At 45.9% G+C, this 27,696-nt stretch overlaps 2 protein-coding genes across 5 annotated transcripts in view; both read right to left on the bottom strand.

The window, feature by feature from the left end:
• Positions 1-385: 385 nt before the first annotated feature.
• On the bottom strand, positions 386-6,323 carry LOC114602961 (kelch-like protein 38). Its single transcript, XM_077932606.1, has 5 exons — positions 6,233-6,323; positions 4,497-4,611; positions 4,321-4,399; positions 3,261-3,488; positions 386-1,922 (listed from the first exon to the last, which is right to left on the bottom strand). The coding sequence occupies exons 2-5, from the start codon at positions 4,561-4,563 to the stop codon at positions 479-481; spliced, it is 1,818 nt and encodes a 605-aa protein (XP_077788732.1). The 5' UTR covers positions 4,564-4,611; positions 6,233-6,323; the 3' UTR covers positions 386-478.
• A 2,177-nt stretch (positions 6,324-8,500) lies between these two features.
• The window catches only part of LOC114603248 (uncharacterized), a 31,789-nt gene continuing 12,593 nt past the window's right edge, over positions 8,501-27,696 (bottom strand). For 3 of the 4 annotated variants that reach the window (XM_077931306.1, XM_077931308.1, XM_028742101.2), the window contains 17 exons: positions 25,524-25,695; positions 24,912-25,018; positions 24,137-24,238; positions 23,531-23,632; positions 21,899-22,082; positions 21,442-21,548; positions 20,849-20,947; positions 20,248-20,349; positions 19,124-19,225; positions 17,842-17,943; positions 17,245-17,419; positions 16,159-16,262; positions 14,146-14,238; positions 12,646-12,774; positions 11,766-11,937; positions 10,222-10,328; positions 8,501-8,660 (listed from right to left, as the gene is read on the bottom strand). In XM_077931306.1, coding sequence (XP_077787432.1) covers positions 8,623-8,660; positions 10,222-10,328; positions 11,766-11,937; positions 12,646-12,774; positions 14,146-14,238; positions 16,159-16,262; positions 17,245-17,419; positions 17,842-17,943; positions 19,124-19,225; positions 20,248-20,349; positions 20,849-20,947; positions 21,442-21,548; positions 21,899-22,082; positions 23,531-23,632; positions 24,137-24,238; positions 24,912-25,018; positions 25,524-25,695 — 1,997 coding nt within the window. In that variant the 3' untranslated portion in view covers positions 8,501-8,622. The remainder of the gene's footprint in view (positions 8,661-10,221; positions 10,329-11,765; positions 11,938-12,645; positions 12,775-14,145; positions 14,239-16,158; positions 16,263-17,244; positions 17,420-17,841; positions 17,944-19,123; positions 19,226-20,247; positions 20,350-20,848; positions 20,948-21,441; positions 21,549-21,898; positions 22,083-23,530; positions 23,633-24,136; positions 24,239-24,911; positions 25,019-25,523; positions 25,696-27,696) is intronic. The other variant, XM_077931307.1, reaches the window with a different exon arrangement.

The following is a 27,696-nucleotide window of genomic DNA, read 5'->3' as shown; positions in this document are numbered from 1 at the left end:
TTATCAAAGAGGCTGGGTTCTATAGCCTCTCTCTGTAACATTGAAATAAAAAAGGATAGTAAGAAATGTTTCCTTAGTTTTATGCTTTCCTGGGCAACCAGCCGGGAGCCACTGAGAGCATCCTGACAGCTGTCAATGTCATAAAACTGCTACACGAATCTATGGTGCAACCATACTAGGAATACGGTGCACCATTCTGATCACCTCACCTCAAAAAGAATACTGGAGAGCTGGAAAAAGAACTCAGAAAAGGGCAAACAAAACAAAGTCTTACTCTGAAAGCAATGGACATGACTAATAGAAAATAATATTAATTATATTGATAACAATAGGAAGCGTTCTGCTGTTCACAGCATTGCAGACCAAGTCTCGCAGCGAGTCAGTAGGTGACTATCCATAATTTTGCTATGATTTATTTGCATGTGTCTGCCCGGTTTCTGCTAACTTGAAAGTTCATTCAGGATCACCAGGGGGATGGCTATTTGCTGGCTGCAGACACAATGACAAGGGCGGTGCCCTGGAAGAGCTGGCGGATATGTGGGATGGGCCTCATCATGGTCACACATCCAAAACTGCTGATGCCCTCACGGGTGGTAGGGATCTCTGTTGTGCACCGGTGCCAGCGGGGTTCTCCAGGCTCCCAGTAGTAAATCATCTTGTAGCGCTGGGTTAAGTCTTCCCCACCCAACACGTAGATCCGCTTCCCGCAGGAGACTACCCCTGCGTTGGCAACCCCACGCGGCAGTTTGGGCATACCAATGTCGCCACTAATTTTGCCAGTCTCGTTGACTAAGAAGCACTTGCGAGAGCTGTGGCGGTTCTCGGGGATGAGGAGCCCTTCAACCCAGCCCCGTATTTTCTTCTCGATGTACCCCCCGATTACATAGATCCCCCTGTCCCCAGCCACAGCTCCTGCAGCAAAGAAACCCGTGGACAGAGGCACCTGAGTCCATGTGTTGGAGCTGGTCTCGTAGATCAGGAAGCCTTTGTGGAACAGCCACTGGCCAGAAACTCCCGTCGCGCCGCCAAGGAGGTACAGCTTGTTCTGGAAGACGCTTGAGGCCGGGTGACTCAGGGCAAACGGGAGCTTTGCGATCGTAGCCCACGTCCCTGTCGCAAGATCAAAAGCCTCAGCCAAGTTGAGGAAGCTTTGGAACTGACACCATCCCCCCATGGCGTAGAGCTTCTGGTTGTGGAACAGGAATCCATGTGCAGCCCTGGGCACAGTCATGGGTGCGAGCTGCAGCCACTGGTTTCTGAAAGAGCTGAACTCATAGACGGCGGTGGAGTAAGAGTTCTTACAGATGCCCCCAGAGACGTAGATCTTCTCACCAGCTGTGGCGCAACACGCATGCGTCAAGGACTGCAAGCCGGGAAGCTTCTCCCATAGTTCGGTCTGTGGGTCATAGCAGCCCATGTGGGCCTCTTCACTCTCCAGCTCCTGGTACTCGCACATCTGGGTGTCGATGCACAGGATGTGCGGCTTGTACATGCCCTGTCGGAGGCCCTTGATGTGACGAAACCTCTCCTCGCCATCCAGCACCTTCCACTCGAGCCTGAGGTCCTTCCACTTCTCCAAGTCCCTCTGTAGTTCGACTTGCTCCTCCGGACTGAAGAGCGGGAAGCGGACATGGCGCATCAGGTCTCCTAGCAGAGGACCATGCTTGCTGGATTGCCCTTGCACCCAGAGTCGCACTGCCCGATAGACCTTGATCTCTGAAGCCACTTCAAGGTTGCTGGAGGATATCAGGGTGATGAGTGTGCTGAGGTCCAGCTGGCGGAAACTCTCATGCTCGCAGACCTGGCTGAATTTTCTGGTGAGGAAGCGTATGACTGCATGGAGGAGGGCAGGACTCTTATGCATCCTCGCCAAAGAATACATCTCAAAGCAGTTCTGCACAGAGAGATTTTTCCCGAGGAAGCTGGAAGGAGAAAGAAGGAACAGGAAGGCCTGTGGAGCAGAGGAACCAGCATGACTCCCACCATGAAACCTGGTGGTTAGCCTCAGGACCGCCAAATGGCCACCCAATTGGAAGGCTTTGAAAGAGGATTAGACAAATTCATAAGGCTACCAATGGCTACCCTCCATGATGGTTCTGTTGTTCTACCTCCCCTGTTGGAGCCAGTATGCCTCTGAATTCCAGCTTCTGGGAATCACAACTGAGAAGAATGCTCTTGAACCCACGTCCTGCTTGTGAGTTTCCTATCTAGACATGTGGATGGCCACTCTGAGATCCGGGTGGACTGGATGATCCAGCAGGAATTTGCTTACGGGAAAATGCATGCTAATATGGCAACCCGCTGTTTCATGATTTTACATTAGTCCTGAAGATCCTTTGGCCATGTAACAAATACTGGGAAGCTGTGTTGAATGAAGCAATCCCATAGTTGTATCCATAGTCCAAGGGCCTTGACAAAGACTCTCTAAATTGCAGCAAAAACTGGTTGGAGACTCCTTTGGATTTCTCTATGGATATAACTCTTATAATCATAAAAAACACCAGAATTTTATAGACATTTTTAGATTCTCCATTTGTGTCCATATTCAATGTTCCATGAGACAGCAACCACAGATTTCGAAGCTGTCTCTTTGCAGCAGTTCTTCATTATCCCTCACTCCTCATTCCAAATTTAGCTAAAGCAGGTGTGAGTAACTTGTGACCTTACTTTATTTTTCAGCCTTGAGTCCCTAGATGTTTTTTGAACTACAACTTCCATCATCCCCAGCCAGGATAGTCAATGGTAGGGATGTTGGGAGCTGTAGTTCTGAAGTTCCAAGGCTGAAGGACCTTGCTTCAAATGATGCTGAACTCCAGTTCCCATCATCCTTGACCATTGATGGGAATGATGGGGTCTGGTGGTCCAGTAGTACTACAGGTTCTCCATTCCTGGGCTAAAAGAATCCTGATAAGATATTATGCACTACAAGCATAAGAAGAGTCCTGCTGGATCAGACCAATGGTCCCTCTAGGCTACCCTCCTGTTTTCACAGTGGGCAAGCAGATGGCCATGGGCAGCAGATAAGCAGGACCTGAAGGGAAGAGCACACTGGCATGCAGAAGTATGCTGCTTCCAATAGTGGAAGTAGAACATAACCATCAGGAATAGTGGCATTGATAGCCTGATCCTCCACAAATTTATCTCTTTTAAAGCCAACCAAGTTGGAATTTGCATGCTCATGGTGTGATGTACATTGCACCTGTCAAATTGTGGAACTGCATGCACAGTCATGGTGTGAGAAGAAAGATGCAGTGACTTACCTACAGCAGAGGTTCTGCAGCGGTATGATCTGTAAGCGGTTGGCCCCAGCAAAGAGGTGCGGCGCCAGCTCAGGGGTGAGTGTTATGTCCTCTGTGTAGATATATTTCAGAATGTTTTCGATGACGAATGGAGACACCTCCTGAAGCAGAACTTCTTTCCCACCAGATTCTTTCCAGGTATTGATGAAAATGTCCCGAAAGTAGGGGCTAATAGCTGCTAGCAGCACTCTGCAGGGAAGGAAAGAGAGAACTGCAATTGCTGGAGGCCAAGTTCAAACCCTTGGAAGGTTGTTTGCCATGGACTGGCTGGATGCAGAGGACTGGTAGGAGGCACCAACTGGGGAACCTCAAGGGAAGAAGGCTCAGACCCCGGGGAGTGGTGTTGGGATGATGATGAGTGGTCAGAGGGAGAAGAGGGAGCAGATTGAGAGGAGGAGGTGTTGGGAGCTGAAGAGGGAACGCTTTAGTGAGTGGGAGGAGACTGTGGAAGGCAGCAGTCCAGAAGCAGAGGCAGAATTGGAGGCTGGAGAGGAGAAGGGGCCAAGAGGCAGAGATGAGTCAGGCTGGGGATGAAGACAGGCTGTCTCTCCTTCTTGCTGTGACCATCTCCCCCCCTCCCCGGTCTCTCAGAACTCAAAGGGATATGAAGAGGGTGGAGCAAAGACATGCAAGACCTCAAATTGCTTGAGAAGGAACCAGTGGAGGAGGAGACTTAGAGAGCTGTGGGACAGTGGGGACCTTCAGTCCTGGCAAGTGATTTTCCTTGAGGCAATAGCTACCGGGTAGAGTTGTGTTCACTAGGCTTGAACTGCTTGGTTTCTCTGAATCAAGAGTTAAATTCCTGACACCGTGTGACTTATTACTGACCTACTCTTGACTCCCACCCCTTGACATTGCTGAGAATGGAATATGACCTTAAGGTTGAAAAAATGTTCCCTGCCCTCACCTACTTGATTCCCCCCCCCCTTCTTTTTAAAGGCAGATGAACCTGAGATGCTCTTTGCATTCAAACAATGAGTTCTGGGCAGCCTTCATGTTGCTCAGAAAAATCAAGGCCTACCTGTGGCAAGGGAATCTTTGTCCATCAGCTATGAGGGTGGCATCATAGAGCAGCTCTTCCTCATACATCTCTGCTAGACCTGGAGTCAGGGAGAGGGGAGGAGGTCAGGGAGACAACAGCTGGTCATTTGATAAGATGGCCCTAGTTCTTTGGCATAAGAGGTCTTGGGGGGTTACCTTGGGTTAAGCCGAGAGGTCTTGGTTTGAAAGTTTCTGGCTGCTCCCTTTTATGACTGGAACTCATGACGAGCAGGATGAAGGAAGTAGATGAGAGAAGAAGGGGAAGGGGAAGCTGTCATGAGAGAGAGAGAGAGAGAGAGAGAGAGAGAGAGAGATAGATCAGTTATACAGTTGTACAGAATCTTAGAATTGTAGAGTTGTAAGGGACCCCAAAGGTCATCTACTCCAACTTCTTGCAATGCAGGAATCACAACAGAAGAATTCCTGACAGGTGGCCATTCAACTTCTGCTTAAAAACTTCCAATGAAGGGGACTCTGCCACTTCCCAGATAGTCTGTTCTGTAGTGACAAATAGGGATGGATAGTTCAGTCCCTTTCCATTCCATGGCATTTCTGCATGATTTCAAAAATAAGTGCAATTAATCTCATTCTGTGAAGATCTTCTTCTTAAAAATATATATTTCAAAATAATGTTTAAATTGTATGTATTGCAATTTTTAATACACATTTCCTCCCTAACATGCACAGCTGTTAATTTTCCCACTACAATGCATATTTTCATATGCAATACCCCTAAAAATGTGGGATTCTGGGACTTCCGGAGGCGGCGCGAAACGGTAATGGCGGTCCTCTTCACTCTCTGAAGAGGGGCTCCGCAGAAAAGGGTCGCACGCTGCGGCATAGCGGCGACCCATCAAGAAAAACCACGGGTAGAGTGAGCCCGTGGCCGTGGGACTCGGCGGGCACCAGAAGCGACCCCGGAAACGCGGAAGGAACCCCGTAAGGGGCTCTGGAGCGCAGAAGGGGGAGCGGTGCTGTGAGTTCATCGCTCTTTCCGCGGAAGCGAAGCCGCGCGGCTGTTACTGATGAGCGCCGACCTTTCTTCTTCAAACATCAGGCTACAAGCAACATACCCGTGAGTAAGGGGCATTAAATTTGGAGACTAAATTGCTGAATTTGGCTGAAAATGGGAGACGGGAATTCTATGAATTAAATTCTATGTAATGTTTAAATTCTATGAATGACAAATTTAGCCAGTTTGCCTAAAATGTGTACAGAACAAGAACAGTGGTACCTCGCAAGACGAATGCCTCGCAAGACAAAAAACTCGCTAGACGAAAGGTTTTTCTGTTTGCGAGTTGCCTCGCAAGACGAATTTCCCTATGGGCTTGCTTCGCAAGACGAAAACGTCTCGCGACTTTGTTTCCTTTGTCTAAATAATAATTCGCAAGACGAAAAATTCCCTAGACGGCAAAACTTGCGGAACGAATTAATTTCGTCTTGCGGGGCACCACTGAATTTCCTCTATCCCTGATGGCCAGCATTAAAGAGAGTTCAGGATGAAATTAGCTTATAACATGGGGAACATTTCCCCAAGATTTTTGAGCAAAAATGAGACTTGCTGCAAATGGTGCTAGAGCAGCAAGCAGGCACTATTGACTGAAAGTGATTTCTGGATTCATTTTCAATCTGGATTCCAGCCAAGGCTTCCTGTGCCTCATGGGCCCCTCTTCTTCAGGTTATCTGCTTGGCCGCAACATTTCATTCAGTTTGTGGTAACATGAATGGCTTGCATGAAGGGAGGAGTGTGTGTTTGTGAAGCTCTGGGTAACTGATTCTACCCCAGGGAAGAGTGACCACAGTGTTAAGGAACTTGTGAAGTTTTCACACAAAGGACATCACCATCAATGGCAGAAGATGTTGCCCACCTGCATATGCCCCTCTCACCTCACCTCCTCAAGAGGGCCTGCTCTTCAAGTCACTGTTGCGGCCCCATGCCATCTCTGGGTCCTCTTGCTCAAGGTGAGTGCCTGTTGTTGATGAAGGCCTGCCAGGGACACTCTGAAGTGCAGCTATTGTGACATCAACTGTGCATGTTGTCCATTGGGTGCAGAGAGGGAGAGAGAGCATGTATGTTCTATTGGCTGGTGGGCAATCCAGCCTCCAAGTAGACACTGGGTCTAGGGCCATGGTGGTTTGTGCCCATTGGAACCTCTAGGGTGGAAGGCAGGGAGCCAACAGCAGGTGGCGCCAGAGCCGATGATAGACAGAGGCAACTAATTCTAGATTTTTCTCCAGCCTCTTCCCTGCTGAGTTCTACAAAGGCAAATGTTAGACCTGGGAAGAGGAGGAAGCCAACAGCCAAGGGTCATCTCTGGTTTTAAGTAAAAGGGAGTGCAGGTAAACAAAAGGTGGGCAAACAGGGGAAGAATAATTCTGGAAGGAAGAGTTGTTGGGCATGGGAGTCCACTAACGTTGAGCGAACACCCTGATGGGGAAAAAGCTTCTGCCTTCTCCAGATCTGAGCAACTGGTTGTTACATTTCCAGACCACTAGTTTCCTGATAGCCCAGCCTCCACCTTGTCAATCCGTCCATCTGGCTCTGAGGTACTATTAGAAGTTGGGCATGTGTCTCTGCCAGGGTCCTACTCGAGTGTAGGACGAGCTCCTGACAGGTACCTCCTACTGTCACCCTAAATGCTTCCCTCCCTCAGCCCATAAAGACTGTTTTTACCCAGAGCCAGAATAACTAATGTAAACATTTTAAGAGTGATTGCAGGAGGTTCGCCACTCCCCACATGAGAATGATATTAGTTCAGCCTTTCCCAACTCGATCCATTAAGTCAGGGACGGTATATTGGGATGTTGCAGGAAATCATTGCTGTTTTGAGGTGCGCAGCAATGTTCCTTTCATGTCTAGAAAGGCTTTGAGGGTTACTTCTGTTCCTATCCTGTTATTCCATAAAATAGTGGTTTCTCACAGATTTTATGTCACCATGCGGGAATCTTAATATTTAAGATAGGCTTCTGCTGAACCCACACTTAGAAGTTGACTGTTTTGGCTGCCTGCTCAGGTGTCTTCCAGTTTGGTGGGTAGCTGATGTGTTATCCCAGAAACTATGTTATACACAAAAGTGTACAAGCCCCGAGAACACCTCTTCTGGTGGAATGTCTATGAAATGCCACCGAGAGTGCTGTGTACCAGCCAAGCTCCACCTTCAGGACTCATGACCATTGCTGATAGGGTTCACAGCAATCTGAGGGATGTAAACTAATTGCAGTGCTTTGTGGTTTTCTTTGGGCTGTGCAATAACATCTTTAGCCTACACCCCATTTGTGTGTTCATTGGGTTCCGAACCACCAAAAAACCTCTGTCCCATTGCAGAATGGGTGGTGAACTTTCAGCCTTCCATATATTGCTGGGCATTTTAAGAGGGGTCACGTACCACGTTCAACTGATGTCAGTCCAACCTTCCCCAACCTGATCTGTTAAATCAGGGATGGGGATCTTGCAGCCCTCCAAATATCATTGGACTTCTGTCAATCACAGCCAGCATGGCTAATGGTCAGGGATAATGAGAGTTAGAGAGTCTGAGAACACCTAGAGAGCTCTAGGTTAGGGAAGGTTGTATTAGTCCACAACCTTCCTTTAAGCTGAATGCTTCAAGTGTGTTGCCTACCACCAGAAAAAACCAACTACTAGTACAGATACTTCGTTAATTCTTCTTATTTTTAACAAGCTATATTCATTTGTTTCAAAAATATTTGCAAAGAACCCCAAATAAGGTTTCAGCTACAGGTCCTCTCTGGTGTCCCTGGGACCTTCTGCATGCAAAACATGTCTTCTACCAATGAGTTCTGATCCGTCTTCCAAATATGAAGTAAGATGCTAGACCTAATGGTTCTAAATAAAGGGCTGATTTAAATAGGAAGCTGCCTTATACCAAGCCAGGTCATGTGCCCATTTATCTTAGACTGGCAGCAGTTCTCCTGGGCTTTAGGTAGGAATCTTTACCAGCCCTACCTGGATATGCCAGGGATTGAACCAGAGACATTCTGCATATAGAACAGATGCTCTGCCATTGAACTGTGACCCTTTCCATTGTTTTCACATGACATGATATCAGCTCCATCACTGCTGTTTCTATAAACTGTTAAATTTGCAGCCTTTTGAACAGTTGCAAAGTAATTGTGAAGAGAATTAGACACCACCATCAAGGTTGGGGGTTGCGTTTGAGACTTTATTGCATTAAGTATGAGCTATAGGCCGGCAGCAAGGATGAATGAGAAGACGCCACCTTCTTCCAGAGATGGGTAGAAGCTGAAGACTGCAGCTGACTGCTCATGGGGATTCCTCCTTCACACCTTTCTGGTCATTTCCTTAAGGAGAGGAAACAGAAATCCAGCATGAAAATCTGGACTGATTCAGTTCCTTCCTCCCCATATCTCTAAAGCTCAACTTCCCTGTGTATTGGTAATTCATTAAACAAGCATAATGGTCTGAAAATCTTTTCATTTATTGACTTATCTGCATAGATAAAACACTGAAACAAAGGAACTCTGCTGTGGTTGTATGTACAATTGCTTCAGGATTAATTTTGTGCAGTGTTTTACTGGTACATCAGCACCTTGATAAAGCAAAGAATGAGGACGACACCGACTGTATGCACAATTAGATCAACTATGCTTTTTTGCCATTTTTCTCAGCATACACACAGGCACAAAGCATTGGTAAAACACCACACATGAATCCTTTTGCAATCATACATACAATTGCACCCCCCTTTTTTGGCAATGTTTAAACTATGTGTGTCAGTAGTGTTGGAAGAGAGATCTGAAAGAATGGGAAGATGCAGCAAACAGAGATAGATGAATCTGTGGAGAGAATCAGAACTTACAGGGTTAAGAAGTTCTGAGTGACGTCTCACATTCTGAGGCGTGGCTTTGTGCACAGAGGGGAGTGCTTCTCTGTGTTCTTTGTTCTTCCGTGTTTCAGCGGTGAGGCAGCAAGATGTGCGCTCTCTCACCGGGTGATCTATGATGTTTTTCTACACGATTAAAGACTTTTGGAGATAAGCAAGAACGCTTGCGTGCAGCTTGATTTATTACACACACATTGCAACAGTTTCTCAACCGCTGTGTCAGCTCTGCTACAAGTAGCTGACGGAGAGCCGGGGAGAAGAGCAGTGAGGCGCGAGGAAGCCTACTGGACCCGGTCCAAAAGCTATCCAATAGCCAAAGAATCTGCCAATTTCAGTTTCTCTCATTTCCTCATTTTCCCAGCCTTAAATTCAGATCTCTGCATTTCCGCATCAGATAGCAATAATCTTAAAAAATCCTCATGAAAATTCACCAACATTTTAGTACAATTTTTTCCTAATGCATTTTTGCAAAGCACTTCCTCCCATACATTTTTTGTATATAATTTTCGCGATGATATCCATTTTTATGCACATTTTTCCTTCGTGGGTGCATTTTTGCACACATTACTCGGCTGGAGAACCAAAAAGCACAATTCAGAGAAGTGCCAATCTCAAAGGATGGCTGTGTATCATTTCGCATATTGCCTCGGAAAGTGTGGATTAGCCTTTAAATGCAAACTGAATCACATTGCTCCCCCTTCTCCAGCAGCCAACAGTGTGTGTGCAATTTGGAAATTAAAAACTAAACAGAACAATGGTGGATTCTCAAGACATTGGCTCCCCCTGCAGAAATAAGACTACGAGTTCAAAAACTCCCCAATCTGGGGAGAAATTCAGATGACAAGCATTTCAGACACATCCAGCCAAGTCACAGGAAAAGAGAGTTGGCATGCTGAATACTGGGCACATGACATGCGATATTGGGTAGTTCACTGTTAGCTTGGAAGAGGGGAATCCTTTGCACAACCCATTTCCCCTGGCTGCTCCATATAAAAACTGGATGTGATATGGACACTCACCTGAACAGAAAGAGTCTGGGCAGGTGAACCGGACCTTATAGTCGTGGCAGACACCTCTTTTTCCTTGCTGGGCATTGATGCAAGCGAACCCATTGACTGCATCATTCCTGCTCAATGACACAAGGCAGAGTATGGGGGACAGGTATGGGGGGGGGGGGAATAGTAGCCAAATTTGAGAGAGTGGCCAGTTCCTGATTTCCAGTATAGGTGGCAAAAGCTGGTTGAACTCCAGTGGACTGTATTGTGCACAGATTGTTTTCCTGCTTACATCAGAAGTTGGGAACCTTTAGCCAACAGGCCTAACTAGACCTGGCAACCCTCCCTGTTTGGCCCACAAGGCTGTTTTTGCTAAGCTATAGTCAACTGCCCCACACCTGATGCCATAGATGGTAACAGGTGCAGGACAGGAAAAGTCGTGGCAAAGCTGGGTTTGCAGGAACTGCCTGTCAACTTATTGTGCCTTTGCAAGGGCTGAAGAGCTTTCCAACGTCAAGAGCTGTTTAATAGTGGAATGGACTCCCTTGGAAGGTAGTGGACTCTCCTTGGAAGTTTTTAAACAGAGCACTGTGGGTTAAACCACAGAGCCTAGGACTTGCCGATCAGAAGGTTGGCAGTTCGAATCCCCGCGATGGAGTGAGCTCCACTTGCTTGGTCCCAGCTCCTGCCAACCTAGCAGTTTGAAAGCATGTCAAAGTGCAAGTAGATATATAGGTACCGCTCTGGCGGGATGGTAAACGGCATTTCCGTGCGCTGCTCTGGTTCGCCAGAAGCGGCTTAGTCATGCTGTCCATATGCTGTACGCCGGCTCCCTCGGCCAATAAAGCAAGATAAGCGCTGCAACCTCAGAGTCAGCCACAACTGGACCTAATGGTCAGGGGTCCCTTTACCTTTATCTGTCAGGCATTCTTTAGTTACAATTCCTGTATTGCAGGGGTTGAACTGGTTTTCCCTTCCAACTCCACAATTCTATGATTCTGTTTTTTCTAATTGCTGCTACTATTTGTTTAGGGTGACTTTCTCAAATTTCCTTCCATTATTATTATTTTTAAAAATCATTTGTAGGTGAAATAAGGCAGATTGCCAAAATAGCCACACATTGAAACTGATGGCATGAGTACACCGTTCAAATTCCTGTGAAGGTGATTTCAGGGACAACCATTCTCTAATTCTGAAAGAGCATTGTGCCTCTCAGAGTTAAGCCATCCCATTCATCATCCCATTCCTGGGACTCCCCTGTACAGCTGCAAATAAAATGTTTTAAACGTTTTGTAAAGTGCAATATATAAATGTGACACTAGATTTTTTTAAAAAAGCATTTTCACAGTGTTTTTTTAAATGTGTGTAGATTCCACCCTGGTCTTAAATGCAAAATAAAACAAAATTATACAGTTCTATTCAACTAAGTTCTACTTAGAGAGGAGCTGATGAAATTAATGGACCTATGTTAGTCAGGCTCATTAATTCAACAGATTGGAATTAACACTGGATGCAATCTATAACCATCATCTCCGCCTTCCCAACCCAAGCCAGAATGGAATTCTCACCTGGAAAATATCTGTCCTGTCTGAGAAGCTGGGATTCCATCCACAGTTTGGACCTCGATAGCAATTGGCTTGTTGCAAATGGCTTTTGGGTAGTCCTTTTTGAGGTAGTATATCAGCTCATAGTCCCCAGTTGCACTGGGATTGTCCCGGTTTAACCATTTTGTCTTGCAAACTAAGGGAGAAGAAACCAAGAGTGTAGAGTATTAGAAATTGTTGCAAACTTCCCAGCCCCATATTCCTCTCTGCTTATGGTTTCAATAAAAGTAAACCCATGGACATCTATGTTTTCAGAGCACGTAAAGGGACCCCTGACCATTAGGTCCAGTAATGGCCGACTCTGGGGTTGCGGCGCTCATCTCTCTTTCTTGGCCGAGGGAGCTGGTGTACAGCTTCCGGGTCATGTGGCCAGCATGACTAAGCCGCTTCTGGCGAACCAGAGCAGCGCACGGAAACGCCGTTTACCTTCTCGCCAGAGTGGTACCTATTTATCTACTTGCACTTTGACGTGCTTTCGAACTGCTAGGTTGGCAGTAGCAGGGACCAAGCAACGGGAGCTCACCCTGTTGCGGGGATTCGAACCGCCGACCTTCTGATCGGCAAATCCTAGGTTCTGTGGTTTAACCCACAGCGCCACCCACAGAGGTCCAAATGAACTGAACTTCTGAGAAACACAGGCCTACATGTCAGCATAGTTGCAAGTCGGCAGGGTGGGCAAATGAACAGAAAACAGCCTAATTCACGCAAAATTAAAGAGATGCAATATGAAGAGCATTGCAGTCCCCTGAGATCCAGACACGATAGCTTTGTGTCCAGTTAATAATAATGATAATGAGATGTACAATTCATGGCTAGAATTTTTCATTTGGATTTTGCTCTATACCTGGTGCAGGGCTTTGGGGAGTCGTTTGGACTGGCACAGTTTCGATGGGGGCATTTGCTGTCGTTGTCTGCACAGGTAGAGAGTCAACAGGTGTGCTAGCTGCAGGCGTCAGCCCAGACTGATCCTGCCCTGTTGGGAAAGTGATTGGCGCCATTACTTCTGAGAAGGGAGATCTTGGAAAGAAATGGGGAAAATCTCCCAACGAAAGAACAGTGGCAAGAAAAATGGACGAGTTACGCAGAGCTGGCTAAATTGACATACAAATTGTGGAACAAGGACAACTGTGACTTTAAGGAAGAACGGGAGCATTTTACAAATTATCTAAAAAGACAACAAAATGAACTGGACTCCTTGGCAGGTTTTGAATAAACATACCCAAATCTATTGGTTGCTAACAGGGTAGATAGATAAGATAAAGATAAACCTGCCCACAAGTGCCTTGGGGAGGCGCTGTTGACAGGAAGCGCCACTTCCTTGCTCTTGAAACAAAATGGTACAGAAGGAGCCACCGCCTTGCCCCCCTCCCCTTTCGGGGCAGCTCTATTTGGGGGGGGGGTCCCTGCTGTAAGCTGCCCTGGCCTTTAAGCTCCCCCAGCAATGCTGCGCTGCCTTCCACAGTGCCTAGCACCCCGTCCCCTCAGCGCGCATCAGCAACGTCGCCTCGCACTCGGAGCCCACCGCCTGCCTCTGCGCTGCACGGTTTTTATCTTTTCTATGCAGGCCCCGGCCCAAGCCAGAGGGCTCAAAACAAAAAAAATAAAGATAAAGATATATATAATTTCATAACATGCAGAGGATAATATGTGCTGAGAAATCAGAGAGAGGAGCTTAGGGAAGTTTGGGGGGGAGGGTTCGAAGGGGTGGTGGGGAAAGGGGGAAAATAATGAGTATGATATGCTTTGATAATTTGCTATGTTGAAATCGTTAATAAAAACATTTTTTTTTGTAAAAAGGAAAGAAATGGGAAAATCAGGATAGATGCTGAAGCCTTTTCCTTTAGTAACACCTCCACACCGAGGGCTCATCTACACTTTGTCCCATAATCTCTTCTCTTCGTTCTGCGATTTCAAGGCACAGGGTCCCAGAGGTTTTCCTTTCGCTCTGTCGCTTTCCCTGGGAAACCGCCCCTCCCCCCTGATTACTGCTAAATTGGAACAATCCGTAGAAAAGCTGGGATTGAAGCTGGATTATTCCTGCATTGCAGGGCACTGGACTAGATGAACATTGGGTCTCTTCCCACTCTGCAGTTCTATGATTCTATGTTTCCCATGTGCTCCACCACTGCCTTTCCTCAACTCCGCAGGACAGGAAGTGCAGAGTGGCGTCTCAAAAGCATTTCCTTGCCTGAAAATTTCCTCCCCCAATGAAGGTCACAGCTCCGTGGAATATAAATGTGTGGGGGATGTAATAATGTAATAATATTTGTGTATACGAGGAGCTGTGTGGCTTAATGTTTCCAGGTTTTCTAGTTCTTCAGCTGCGCACACCTCCATTCCTTACCTTGAGTGGGGAACTGGTTCGTCTCCTGTGTTGCTGGTACAGGTGCAGCAGTCGCAACAGATGTGGATTCCACCCCAGGCTGGCCTTTTCCTGCTGGAAACATATATGTAATTTAGGTGACATTAGAGACGCGGGTGGCGCTGTGGATTAAACCACAGAGCCTAGGACTTGCCGATCAGAAGGTCAGCAGTTCGAATCCCCGCAACGGGGTGAGCTCCCATTGCTCAGTCCCTGCTCCTACCAACCTACCAGTTCGAAAGCACATCAAAGTGCAAGTAGATAAATAGGTACCGCTCTGGCGGGAAGATAAACGGCGTTTCCGTGCGCTGCTCTGGCTCGCCAGAAGCAGCTTAGTCATGCTGGCCACATGACCCGGAAGCTGTACGCCGGCTCCCTCGGCCAATAAAGCGAGATGAGCGCCGCAACCCCTGAGTCGGTCACGACTGGACCTAATGGTCAGGGGTCCCTTTACCTTTACCTAGGAAGAACTTTCTGACAGTAATAGCTGTTTGACAGTGGAATGGACCACCTTGGAAGGTGGCGGACTCTGCTTCATTGGAAGTTCTTAAAGAGAAATTGGGATGGCCACCTGTCAGAGAGTCTTTAGCTGTGATTTCTGCATTGAAGGGGGCTGGACTAGGGCAGTGGTGGCAAAGCTATGGCATGTGTGCCAGAGAGGGCGCAGAGCCCTCTCTGTGGGCACACGCACTGTTGCCCCAGCAGGGCTGTAGCTTACCTGCCAGGGGTGGGGAGGAGGAGGAGAGGAGGCCTCGCGCCATCCCAAGCCTGCGGCACCAGGACCTGGCTAGCGAGCAAGGGGCTGAGCAGGCATTGACTCTTGATGCGCCAGGGCCTCCCGCCAGTCTGTTTTTCCTACTCGGGAGTAAGCCGTCTTGAGTGCAGCAGGGCTTAACTCCCAGACCAGTAAGCATATAAAGGCGGCAACCTAAGAAGGGGCTGCTGGGTTTTCATGATCGCTGAACTTTCCCACGGAAGCCAACAGAGAAATTCATTCCGTGGAGGCTGCAATCAAACGGCAGCCGAAGAAACGGCAAAATATAATAATAATAATTAATAATATATTATTATTTATACCCCGCCCATCTGGCTGAGTTTATATATTTATTTATATTTATTTGTATGTGTGCACGAAGACAATCTTTATTATCTAGTATTAAAAATTGGGAGAGGGTGGCTCTTAGTATAGCCCTCCAGTGTACACTAGTGGCCAAAATTGTGGAACCTTCTGAAAAAAAAAAAAGTATTTCCGAGGTGTGAAGCTCATAACACCACTTTGTTTCGGAGTAATACTAGTGCTTTTTTTCTGTGGGGACGCAGGGGGACGCATACCCCAAAACATTTTGTGAATTTCTTTTTCCCAATTTGAACTGTGTTTATTTTCACCCGGTGGTGATTTTCTTGAGTCAAAATGAGAAAAAAAAAAGCACTGAGTTACATCATAAAATTATATGTCAATGGAAAGATAATTTAATGAGGAATGTAATGCCATAACTTTTATGAAGGATTATTTATTACAACAGCAGTCATAAAGAAGAAACGTGAAACACACAGAAAAAAATGAGATATACAGGTTAAATTGCCATGTTGGCACTTTGCGATAAATAAGTTGGTTTGGGATTGCAGTTTGGGCACTTGGTCTCTGAAAGGTTTGCCATCACTGGACTAGGGACTCAGCGACTTTATATGCATAGCTTTATATGTGTTAAAACACTATGAGATCAAATGGCACTGTGGAGTCCCATTTTTCACCAATGGAACTTCCCTGTATGACGTTTACAATGCATTTAACTTGATCACTTCTTTGATGTGTCTAGATCCAACCTAGGTGAAGGCTTGACCCTTCCCCACTATACAATTCTATGACTTTTTAATTCAAATAGAGGACTGCTCCCTGCAAAGCAAGATACCCCGCCACCTTATCCCTAATGCAAAGCCTTTTCAATCAGCTCTGCTTTCTTGTATGATTGAGCTGGGGGGGTCTTTGTTACTCACCACAGAAGGCATCAGGACAGGTGAACCGCACCTGATAATCAAGGCACATGACGCCTTTTCCCTGGTGGGCGTTGACACAGGCAAATCCACGGGCAGAATCATTCCTGTTTGGATCACAGGAGGCAAAGCAGACATGGAACAGCTGAAGGAGATAGAGCTCTGGCAGTCATTTGAGGTGACATCACAACATGGCCAGGGAGGCAGGGAAAGCCAAACCCACAAACAGGAGTGAAGGAAGCTGTCATGGCTTATGGGGAAGTCAGACTCTGAAGCTGTCGTGCAACTGAAGCTGTGCTTCCAGGGCTGCAAGTACCCAACTGACCAGCTATAGAATAGGCATAGGCAAACTTGGCCCTCCAGATGTTTTGGGACTACAACTCCCACCATCCCTGACCACTGGTCCTGTTAGCTAGGGATGATGGGAGTTGTAGTTTCAGAACATCTGGAGGGCCGAGTTTGCCTATGCCTGCTGTAAAATGATGCTTCCAACATGGGATGATAGTTTCAGTTCCATGACAGCCTCAGCTGCAAAAACCCCATGTGCCTATTCCAGAGGACAGATCAAATCTTAGAATTAGGTCCACAATGCTTATTTCAATTTACAAGAAAGGAGATTCTGAGTAAACATTAGGAAGGACTTTCTTTTGGTATGAGCTGCTTGGCTCTTGGAATGGGGTGGACCTTACTTCATTGGAAGTTGGGTGGCCCTCTGTCAGAAATTATTTATCTATGATTCCTACATTCCAGAGAGTTGAACTACCGATAATTGGAGGCTACTTTCAACCCTACAATTCTATGATTTCACTCAACCCACTCACAGATCGCCAAAGTTCTCATAAAGGCAAACGCCCTTATTCCCATTCAAGGCCACCTTCTCTCTGGAGATGGTAAACCCGTGTCTATGAGATGTCTGGGGAGACCTTCACAGCTGACAAAGAAGCAGCGCACACAACATCTGCTAGATACAACGTGGAGCAGTCTTGGCTGCCAAAGAAAATCGTTTATAGACAGCCAACTAGGCTCACTTAAGAGCCAGCTCAGACAACCTCTGCCAATCATCTCCAAACTCATCCCACAGAATCTTACACAGCAAACTGTTGCCCAGTCTCGGAAGCTGGGATCCCATCCACTGTCTGGACCTCAATTGCAATTGGATCAAGACAGATTGCGTCAAATTCATTTTCATCCATGATGTCAGAAAGAAGTTCATAGTCCCCAGTCCCAGAAGGATTATCCCGGTCAAACCAATTGGTCTTGCAAGCTGAAGAAGAAAAAGAAATATGAGTTGTAGCTCATTAAACAGTGATAACAATGGGAAGGCGTTCTCTGTTCGCCCCCAAGTGGAAACAAGCCAGAGCTACAACAACATGCTGCAGAGTGGATTGCTCCTGCCCAGTGTTTCAGCCAACCAGCCCATGCCTGCCCTTCAAGATACTGGAGTGGTAGTCAACTGAGTTTTACTCAGAGTAGACCTATTGAAATTAATGGACCTAACTTAGTCATGTTCATTATTTTCAATTGTTCTCCTCTGAGTAGGACTAACTTTGGAGACAATCCTATAAAAAGAAGAACAAGTTTTAATTAAGTCGATTTTAAGCAACCATGCTTCTGCCGACTTGGAGCAGGTAACACAAATGAAGGCATATTGCTGACATGCACGCATGCACGCATGCACACACACACCTTCCTCTTGAACCTGGGATCCAGTTTTCACTTCTGGAGAGACAGCAGTTGGGGCTAGAAGGGTAACAGGCTCTAATCCTGCTCCAGGTTGATTCTGGTCACCTGTAGAAAAGTGGTTGATGGCTGGAGTGAAAATATTCTTGCATGAATGCTATTTATTTCATTATTTCATTTATATCATACCTATCCCCCAAGGAGCATAAGGTAGCATGATACATTGTTCCTCACTTAATTTTTTTAATCCGCATGGCAACCCTCTGAGGTAGGATAAACTTTCATGGCTAAGTAGGAATTTAAACCCTGGTCTGAGTGGGGTTTGAACTCAGCTCCCAAAGGGAAAGGTTGATGTGAGGCTGCAGTATATAAATATATGCAGGAATACATGCCGCTTAGCCAGCTCTTAATTATTTTGAGGTAGAAAAGAGCAAGACATGAATCCCTTCCCCAAGAATTTTTTTTGGGGGGCGGAATAATGCCTTTTACTTCCCCCACATAAAGCAACTAAACCTATACACCTGCGGCTTGGCGGGCTTAATCTCCTCTAGAGGGGCTCCTGTGTTTGCAAATTTTATCCAATTTGGTTACCTATTATAGTGAATGTGGGGAGCACAGGGCTTTGTTTTATACAGAAGCAGTTATGGTGTGCTTTGACCAACTGTGCTCAAGGAAGTCCAAATGAAAAGGTCTCTTTGTTAATGGTTCAACCCTACCCTTCTTTAGATAAATAGACCAGTATTTATTTGAGGGCAAGTCATTAAAAAACATAAAACGCTTCTGTGATTTTTTCCTACTTTGAATAAATAAAATTGCATCTGATAAGTTTCCTACTTAATTTCCCCTCTCCTGGTAAGTTTCCTATACAGTGGTACCTCTAGTTACGAACTTAATTCATTCTGGAGGACCGTTCTTAACCTGAAACTGTTCTTAACTAGAGGCGTGCTTTCGCTAATGGGACCTCTTGCTGCCGCTGCGCCGCTGGCACACGATTTCCGTTCTCATCCTGGGGCAAAGTTCTCAACTCGAGGTAACTCTTCCAGGTTATCGGAGTTTGTAACCTGAAGCGTTTGTAACCTGAGGCGTTTGTAACCCGAGGTACCACTGTATTTAGTTTTAAGCTCTTTCTGCTTTCTCCGTTGTTTCCTGTTTCCTTCTAGGCAAAAGGGTTAGGGATGTATAGAATATCCTAAGAGCAATCTGCTCTCTACCAGGGGAATACTATAGGTTACCCTTATTTATTCCAAACAGACCATCTCTTGAAACAGCACAGGTGTTGCATACATACCTTTTGTTGGGATATTTGGACTGCTTTGCACTTGCTCCAAGGTGGGAGTTGGAGCAGGAGGTGTAAGGGGTTCTGGTGCTGGTGTGGACTGGATCTCACCACCTATGGAAAAAGATGAGTTTGAGGCTGAAGGAAGGGGACTAGTGTGACTATGGGAGGCTTTGAAGGAAAAGCTACATTCCATTATTTATTTGACCTTCACCATCCCTTTCTTTGTTCTTCCTTTTCATCCCTTCTCAAGGATCATATATAGAAGGGCTGTGCGCCACTCCCCTGACCCAATCTGGAGACCACCTGCCCCAGATCCAGAACTAATTCAATTTGGGGTGGGGTCAATGTTTAATTAGGGTTTTCAGAACCCTAATTAAACATAAGGGAAGGAAAAGGAAAGAGGAAGGAGGAGAATTTGCATCTCCCCTGCCAAAAAATTTCAACCTTCCCTGCAGGACTGCACCAGCCCACATGACTGAATCCTTTGCTCAACTCAAAGTATTGAATCCTTTGCTCACTGGCAAATGTTCTGGTCAGAGAGACCCCCTGTAGTCTTCCTGTCCAATGCCATTTCTCCCAGATGGCCTAACCCAGGGCTATCCAGTGCTGTCATGAATTGACTTGGTTGAACCCAGACCCCCAGAATTTACCTGATTCAGTTTGGGATTTGGACGAATCCAGTATACAACCCAAACATATAGTGCATACAATGTGGGACTTAACCAGCAGTTGGTTTTTCAACTCCGTGTTCTGGCTTTCTGACTGTGATTCATTTGTAGACTGGAGAGTATTGGGCTACTGGGCCCAATGTTGGGGAACAAGATAATTTCTATCACCCCTTTATTGTATATTTTGTTAACTTTGCCATGCCTGCCACTCCCCTTGTATTCTGGTGGGATTAACTAGGAAATTTTCTAAGATTAGTCCTGGGGTTCAGTTCAGTTTGCTTTGCTTTACAGTCCTTCACATTTGCTTTCCACTTCATGTTACCAAAGTGCATGAAGTTTTGAACCTTCTAGGTCTTCTCTCAAGAATGGCATCCAGAGACCACTTTTCTCTCTAGCACACGGATAGGACTTTTGACACTTCTGCATGTATCCCCAGTATCTCTCAAGATAGTGTTGCATGCCTACCTTTTACTGGGATTTTTGGACTGCCTTTAATTTCTTCCAAGGTTGGAGTTGGGGCAGGAGATGTTACTAGCTCTGGACCAGGTGTGGATAGGATTTCACCACCTATGGAGGAAGATTCCAATTTGAAGCTAAAGGATGAGGACCAATGCGATGGAGTCATCCCTCCCAGGAAATGCTGTGGCCCTCTGCTTATTCCTTAGGCAATTGCTCTTTGAGCTCCACTTCCAGATGCTACCTTCTTTAGGACTATATACTGCATAACGTGTATGTAATCTGCCACTGCTAGGAGATGGGATTATTTCTACTATTTTTATTGGCTCTTTAGCTAACTTTGTCCTGCTTTCCATTCCCTGGGATTCCAAACAAATGACGTAGAAGGATTCCTAAAATTAATTCCGGAATTTGAGCAAGTTTGTGTAGCTTTCAGCTCCTGTAGTTCCACTTCATGTTACCAAAGTATATGAAATTTTCACCTTTTAGTTCTTCTCCCAAGATTGGCATCCAGAGAAGGGCTTTTTCTCCCACACGTGGATAGGATCATTGACACTTTTGTTATATATCCCAAGTGTTTCTTGGAATAACTATAGGGTGGCATACGTACCTTTCACTGGGATTTCTGGACTGCTTTCAACTTGTTTCAAGGTGGGAGTTGGGGCAGGAGGTGTAACAGGCTCTGGTCCCAGGGTGGGTGGGATCTCACCTATGGAGAAAGATTGCAATTTGAGGCTAAAGGATGAGGACCAATGCGATGCAGTCATCCCTCCCAGGAAATGCTATGGCCCTCTGCTTCTTCCTTAGGCAATTGTTCTTTGCTCTCCCCTCCAGATGCTACCTTCCTTAGGACTGTATACGGCACAGTGTGTACATAATCTGTGTCTTAGTTCACCTGTTTGAGCTACCTGCTTTCAGAATGTGATGCGCTTGTAGTCTAGAGAATGCTGTTCATGTGTGCCATTCCTTGGTGGTGGGGATATTTGCATTTTATAATTTGAAATGTGGCTATTTATGTGAAATGTGGGATTATGACACCACCCCAAGCTGCACCAGACTGACAGGAGAAGGTGGCTGCATTATTTTTTCTCTTCTCTTTACCTGTATGGGGAACACTATAAGCTAAAGGTGAGAGCGTTCATTCTTGCAACTATAGCAGATTATCACTGCATAATTATTAGAAGAGCATGCTTAGAAACTTACTGGAGCAAAAGGGTGCTGAACAGGTGAACCGCACCCGGTAGTCGTAGCAGAGTTGCCCTTTCGCTTGTTCAGCATTGATGCAGGAAAAGCCAGTGATGACATCATGCCTGCTCAGAGAAAGAAGCAGATAGGTTGCAGTTGCAGTGCACAGAATGTTAGGAGGTACTGAGACAGAGCAAAGTCTGCAACCATAGAAATAGGGGCAGGGTTGTAACTCAGTGGTAAAGCATCTCCCTTGCAAGCTGAAGGTACCAGGCTCAGTCACTAGCATCTCCAGGGAGAACTTGGAGAGATCCCTGCCAGCAATCCTAGAGAGCTGCTGCCAGTCAGTTTTTACAATACTGAGCAAGACGGGCAATTGGTTTGACTCAGGGTAAGGAAGCTTCCTATGTTTCTGCAGCGTTGCAGCTAGGCAATTAAAAATTGCATTGCATACAAGAAAGGTTTAACATCTCACACAGCAATCGGTTGCCCAGCCTTCAAAGCTGGGATCCCATCCACAGTCTGGACCTCGATCGCGAGTGGCATTCTGCATATCTCCTGAGGGTGCATCTGAATGAGGTTAAAAAGGAATTCCTGGTCCCCATCACCTGAAGGATTGTCTTCGTTAAACCAGCGGGTCTTGCAAGTGGAAGGAGACTCTAACAAAAGAGAAGCGATAGGAGGTTTCTTAGAATGCTTATGAAGCATCTGAAGAGGAGAAGGTTTGGTGCCTTGCCAGCGTCCAAAGATAGTGAAATCAAAGGTCTCTGAATTAGGAATTCAGTGCTATGGTCATTTTTCAAATTAATTGGAATCTCTTGTATGATATCTACATCTATACACACATCTATAATTTCCGCTTTTTTCTATCTTCTATGTCAGGCTGTGGGACTTTATGACCCCTATATGTTGTTAGACTCCAGTTCCTATACTCCTCAGCCAGCATGTTCAACTGTCTGGGATGCTGGGAGTCCAGCAAAATCTGGAAGGTCCACAAGTTTCCCATCCCAATTCTAGGTCTTTCTCCAAAGACTGCACACAGAGAGCAACTTGCTCTCCAGCCTGTGGACACCACTTTTGACTCTTGCACATGTCCCAAATGGAGCATTTCTTGAATCAGGCTCTGTGTTGACGACATACCTTGTTTTCCCCCCTGCTGCGGTGAGCTATGTTGTGATGTGTGGGTAGGTGGGAGAGGGTACTTACTTGGAGGCTGACATGTTAAGGTAAGAGCCAGTAGCACTTGGTGGGGCTGCAGTGCTTTGACTTCTGAGCAGTGGCAAGGCAGAAGCGTGGTCGTTGTGGTAGAATGCACTGCTGGAACCAATCCAGTGTTCCTGCTGGTGCATTTGCACCATGCCCACCTCTCTGCCGCCAGTCACTCCTAGTAAACTGCAGCAACACCAGTGATGACAGGTCAGGTGAGCACTGCTGACCACTATTACTTAGAGCAAGGAGAATTCTACTAGAAGGCAGAATGTGGAGGAAGGCATGGTTGTGATCTGTTAGTTAAAGCAATCGTCCGGAACCAACATAGATGAATTTTTATTTATTTATTTATTTATTTATTTATTTATTTATTTATTAGGACTAGATCGAGGAGCAAAGGCAGATTTAGGGTGAGAACAACCAGTTCGCCCACACTGAGCCCTGAGCCAAGAGGGTGCCACAGGGAGTCCCACAACAATGACTTAGAACAGAAGGTGAGAGGTGAGACCCCCCCCCAAAAAAAATGTTTTGGGGTGTTGCACAGGGTGCTGCTGAAATTTAAAAGCCCAAAGTTCTCCACTGCTAGGAGATGGGATTATTTCTACTATTTCTTTATTGGCTCTTTAGCTAATTTTGTCCTGCTTTCCATTCTCCCGGGATTCCAGACAAATGTCGTAGAAGGATTCCTAAAATAAATTCTGGAATTTGAGCAAATTTGTGTAGCTTTCAGTTCCTGTAGTTCCACTTCATGTTACCAAAGTGTGTGAAATAATCCATTTTTGGGGTCTTCTCCCAAGAATAGCGTTCAGAGTACAGCATTTTTCCCAGCACGTGGATAGGACCTTTGACACTTCTGTATGAATCCCCAGTATCTCTCAAGATAGTATTGCATCCCTACCTTTTACTGGGATTTTTGGACTGCCTTTAATTTCTTCCAGGGTTGGAGTTGGGGCAGGAGATGTTACTGCCTCTGGACCTGGTGTGGATGGGATTTCACCACCTATGGAGAAAGATTCCAATTTAAGGCTAAAAGATGAGGACCAATGTGATGCAGTCATCCCTCCCAGGAAATGCTATGGCCCTCTGCTTATTCCTTAGGCAATTGTTCTTTGAGCTCCACCTCCAGATGCTATCTTCCTTAGGATTGTATACTGCATAATGTGTATATAATCTGCCACTGCTAGGAGATGGGATTATTTCTACTATTTCTTTATTGGCTCTTTAGCTAACTTTGTCCTGCTTTCCATTCCCTGGGATTCCAGACAAATGATGTAGAAGGATTCCTAATATTAATTCCAGAATTTGAGCAAGTTCATGTAGCTTTCAGCTCCTGTAGTTCCACTTCATGTTACCAAAGTGTGTGAAATTTTTTCACCTTTTAGTTCTTCTCCCAAGAATGGCATCCAGAGAAGGGCTTTTTCTCCAGCACGTGGATAGGATTCTTTGACACTTCGGTTATATAGCCCAAGTATTTCTTGGAATAGCTATAGGGTGGCATACGTACCTTTCACTGGGATTTCTGGACTGCTCTCAACTTGTTTCAAGGTGGGAGTTGGGGCAGGAGGTGTAACAGGTTCTGGTCCTGGGGTGGATGGGATCTCACCACCTATGGGAAAAGATTCTGAGTTTCAGGCCACTGTGATGGAGCAGGCTTTCCAAAGAAGGAGCTACATTTTTTGTGTATTAGCCAAATATTCATTTGTCTTTTCCCCTCTCCTTCCTCCTTCATTCATGAAGGAGCGTCTCCACCCCCATCATTCTACCCAGACACTGAGGTCCAGTGCCGAGGGCCTCCTGGCGGTTCCCTCACTGTGAGAAGCCAAGTTACAGGGAACCAGGCAGAGGGCCTTCTCGGTAGTGGCGCCCGCCCTGTGGAATGCCCTCCCATCAGATGTCAAAGAGAACAACAACTACCAGACTTTTAGAAGACATCTGAAGGCAGCCCTGTTTAGCGAAGCTTTTAATGTTTGATGTACTACGGTATTTTAATATTTTGTTGGAAGCCTCCCAGAGTGGCTGGGGAAGCCCAGCCAGATGGGCGGGGTATAAATTATTATTATTATTATTATTATTATTATTATTATTATTAGGCAAAAAAATTCCTGCATTGCAGGGGTTGGACTAGATGACTCTTGCAGTCTCTTCCAACTCTATAATCCATGCGTTACTTAACCTACAATCTGTGGTTTGTCTGACTGCATTCTATTATCTGTTCTACACACTGAACCAGGAAGAAATTCATCAATAGGATTCAAAGAACAAAGCAGTTAAAAACTTACCAGAGCAGAAAGACAGTGGGCAGGTAAATCGCACCTGGTAGTCATGACAGCGCTTGCCTTTTCCCTGGGAGGCATGAATGCAGGAAAAGCCAGTGCGGGCATCATTGCTGTTCAGAGAAAAGGAGTCTCAATAGCCTTGTCTCGTGCTATCACATAGGGTTTTCAATGCATTTTCAATGCCTTAAACTGCAATAATGAAAGGGGACTGCCTAGTCATGCCATAAGATATTTACAGGTGTTCCAATAAAAGTAAAAGTTGAAGTCGAGCTTTGCATTTCTTTTACGACAAGAATTAAACCACATCGCCAGTGCAACATTGTGCATGCTTATTCAGAGGTGTAGTGGACTCTCATTCGTTGGAGGTTTTGAAGCAGAGGTTAGATGGCCATCTCTCGGGGATTCTTTAGCTGTGATTCCTTGACTAGGTGACCCTTGGGATCCCTTCCAACTCTACAATTCTATTATTCTTTCATATCCCTACTTTGGACACAAAATGAAAGCTCAAGACACAGTAATAATAATAATAATAATAATAATAATAATAATAATAATAATAATAATAGATCCCCCACCAATTTCCAAGACCCATTTCACACAATACTAAATTCTCACGTAGTAAATATCTGCCCAGTCTCAGAAGCTGGGGTCCCATCCAATGTCTGGACCTCTATAGCTGTTGGTTCAGAGCAAATGTCATTGGGATACTTGTCCAAGATGTCAAAGAAGAATTCGTAGTCCCCAGTTCCAGAAGGATCATCTTCATCAAACCAGCGTGTATTGCAAACTGGGGGATTAACAAGAACAAAAACACAAGACAAGAAAGTTAAAAATCTTCTGAAACCAAAACACAAAGTACAGATACATCTGTTTTATTGGTGCATGTATAGAAGAAGAAGCAGAAAAAGGACACAGAAAGTGGGTGACCTTTGACCCTCTAGATGCTGCTGAACTACAACTCCCATGATCCCTGGCCATTTATCATGCTTGCTGGGGCTGATGGGTCAAAGGTTCCCCACATTTAAACTAAAAGGGACTGAAAACTGATGCAAAAGGTGTGCACATAGTGTGGTTCCCTTCAACAACAAAAAGATGGAGAATTCCTTGTGCAAAGGTACTATAGGGGAACAAGGCCACATAATCCAAAACTCCAAAATCCAGGGAGAGATTTGAATGAGGATGCAGAAGCAGCAACCCTAAGTAAAACCACAGCATGTTTTCATGCACATATTGTGGTGGGATTGCAGATGTGCCTTGCAGTTCAAAGAGAAATGTTGCTGCAGGAGGCTGAGATTCTGATGTAGGCTAGTCTTTTACACCTACAGGAAATCTAAGGGTTGCACCCAACTAAGTCCTGCTCTTTTTCCATGGAGTTTTCTTGGCAGGGATACTGGAGTGGCTTGCCAGTTCCTGCTCCAGGTGGATCATGTTTGGTCAAAACTCTCCATTATGACCTGTCCATCTTGGGTGGCCCTGCATGGCATAGCTCATAGCTTCTCTGAGTTATTCAAGCTCCTTCGCCATGGCAAGGCAGTGATCCAGCATCTCAAAAAGCAGAGACATCACCTTGCCAACAAAGGTCCGTATAGTTAAAGCTATGGTTTTCCCAGTAGTGATGTATGGAAGTGAGAGCTGGACCATAAAGAAGGCTGATCGCCGAAGAATTGATGCTTTTGAATTATGGTGCTGGAGGAGACTCTTGAGAGTCCCATGGACTGCAAGAAGATCAAACCTATCCATTCTGAAGGAAATCAGCCCTGAGTGCTCACTGGAAGGACAGATTGTGAAGCTGAGGCTCCAAGACTTTGGCCACCTCATGAGAAGAGAAGACTCCCTGGAAAAGACCCTGATGTTGGGAAAGATGGAGGGCACAAGGAGAAGGGGATGACAGAGGACGAGATGGTTGGACAGTGTTCTTGAAGCTACCAGCATGAGTTTGACCAAACTGCGGGAGGCAGTGAAAGACAGGAGTGCCTGGCGTGCTCTGGTCCATGGGGTCACGAAGAGTCGGACACAACTAAACGACTAAACAACAAAAGTCCTGCTCAAAGTAGACCCATTAAAATTAATGGATCTAAGCCTGCCATGCTCATTGATTTCAAAGAGTCTACCCTGGGTAGGATTAATGCTGCATACAACTCTGTGGACATCTTTATGAGGAAGGGCTGTAACTTTGCAATATGCAGAAGGTTCCAGGTTCAATGCCTGGCAACTCCAGGAAGGGATGGGAAGAGCTCCAGCTTGAAACCCTGGAGAGCCACTGCCAATCAGTGTAGACAATCCTGAGCTAGATTGTGCACCATGGGCCCATGCAGCCCTCATCCTAATTTCATGCAGCTGGAGTGGAGCCAGGGAGGGGAGTGAGTGAGAAAAAATGCAATGGAAAATATATGAAATGAATGGAGTGGTGTAAGTAGGAGAGTTGGGGGGAAGCCCTCTGAAAGTGATTAGCTCAGCTCTCTGCCAAGAATGATCTGACTCTTCTCTGGTAGCCCACTGGGGGTAGAGAGAAAGAAGGGGGTGGCAGAGAGGGTGGTTGTGACTCCTATACACTAAGCTCTGTGTGGGATAAATCCAGACTCATAGGCTTAATGCATGAATGGGTTAAGACCATAGAGTAGACTGTTCTGTCAAACTTAGCTAGGTTACTCCCCCTAACCTTGAGAGGTTATCAAGCCTTGGTTCTTTCCTTCCACTGTGTGAACCCTACCAGGCTTAAGCTCCATCCTCCGAGCTTAAACTATGTGGCTTTAGCAAGCTGTCATGGTTTTTCTAAACAAATAATTTA

The sequence above is a fragment of the Podarcis muralis genome, chromosome 7, assembly GCF_964188315.1.
Source record: "Podarcis muralis chromosome 7, rPodMur119.hap1.1, whole genome shotgun sequence".
Classification (NCBI taxonomy): domain Eukaryota; kingdom Metazoa; phylum Chordata; class Lepidosauria; order Squamata; family Lacertidae; genus Podarcis; species Podarcis muralis.
This window is presented reverse-complemented; position numbering and strand designations above follow the sequence as displayed.

Excerpts from the sequence above, each read along its gene's own strand:
- LOC114602961 (XM_077932606.1), bottom strand. The coding sequence starts at position 4,563 with ATGAGTTCCAGTCATAAAAGGGAGCAGCCAGAAACTTTCAAACCAAGA. Across the intron at positions 3,489-4,320 it reads CAAAGATTCCCTTGCCACAG|AGTGCTGCTAGCAGCTATTA; the intron begins GTAGGCCTTGAT and ends CCTTCCCTGCAG. Across the intron at positions 1,923-3,260 it reads CTGCAGAACCTCTGCTGTAG|CTTCCTCGGGAAAAATCTCT; the intron begins GTAAGTCACTGC and ends TTCTCCTTCCAG.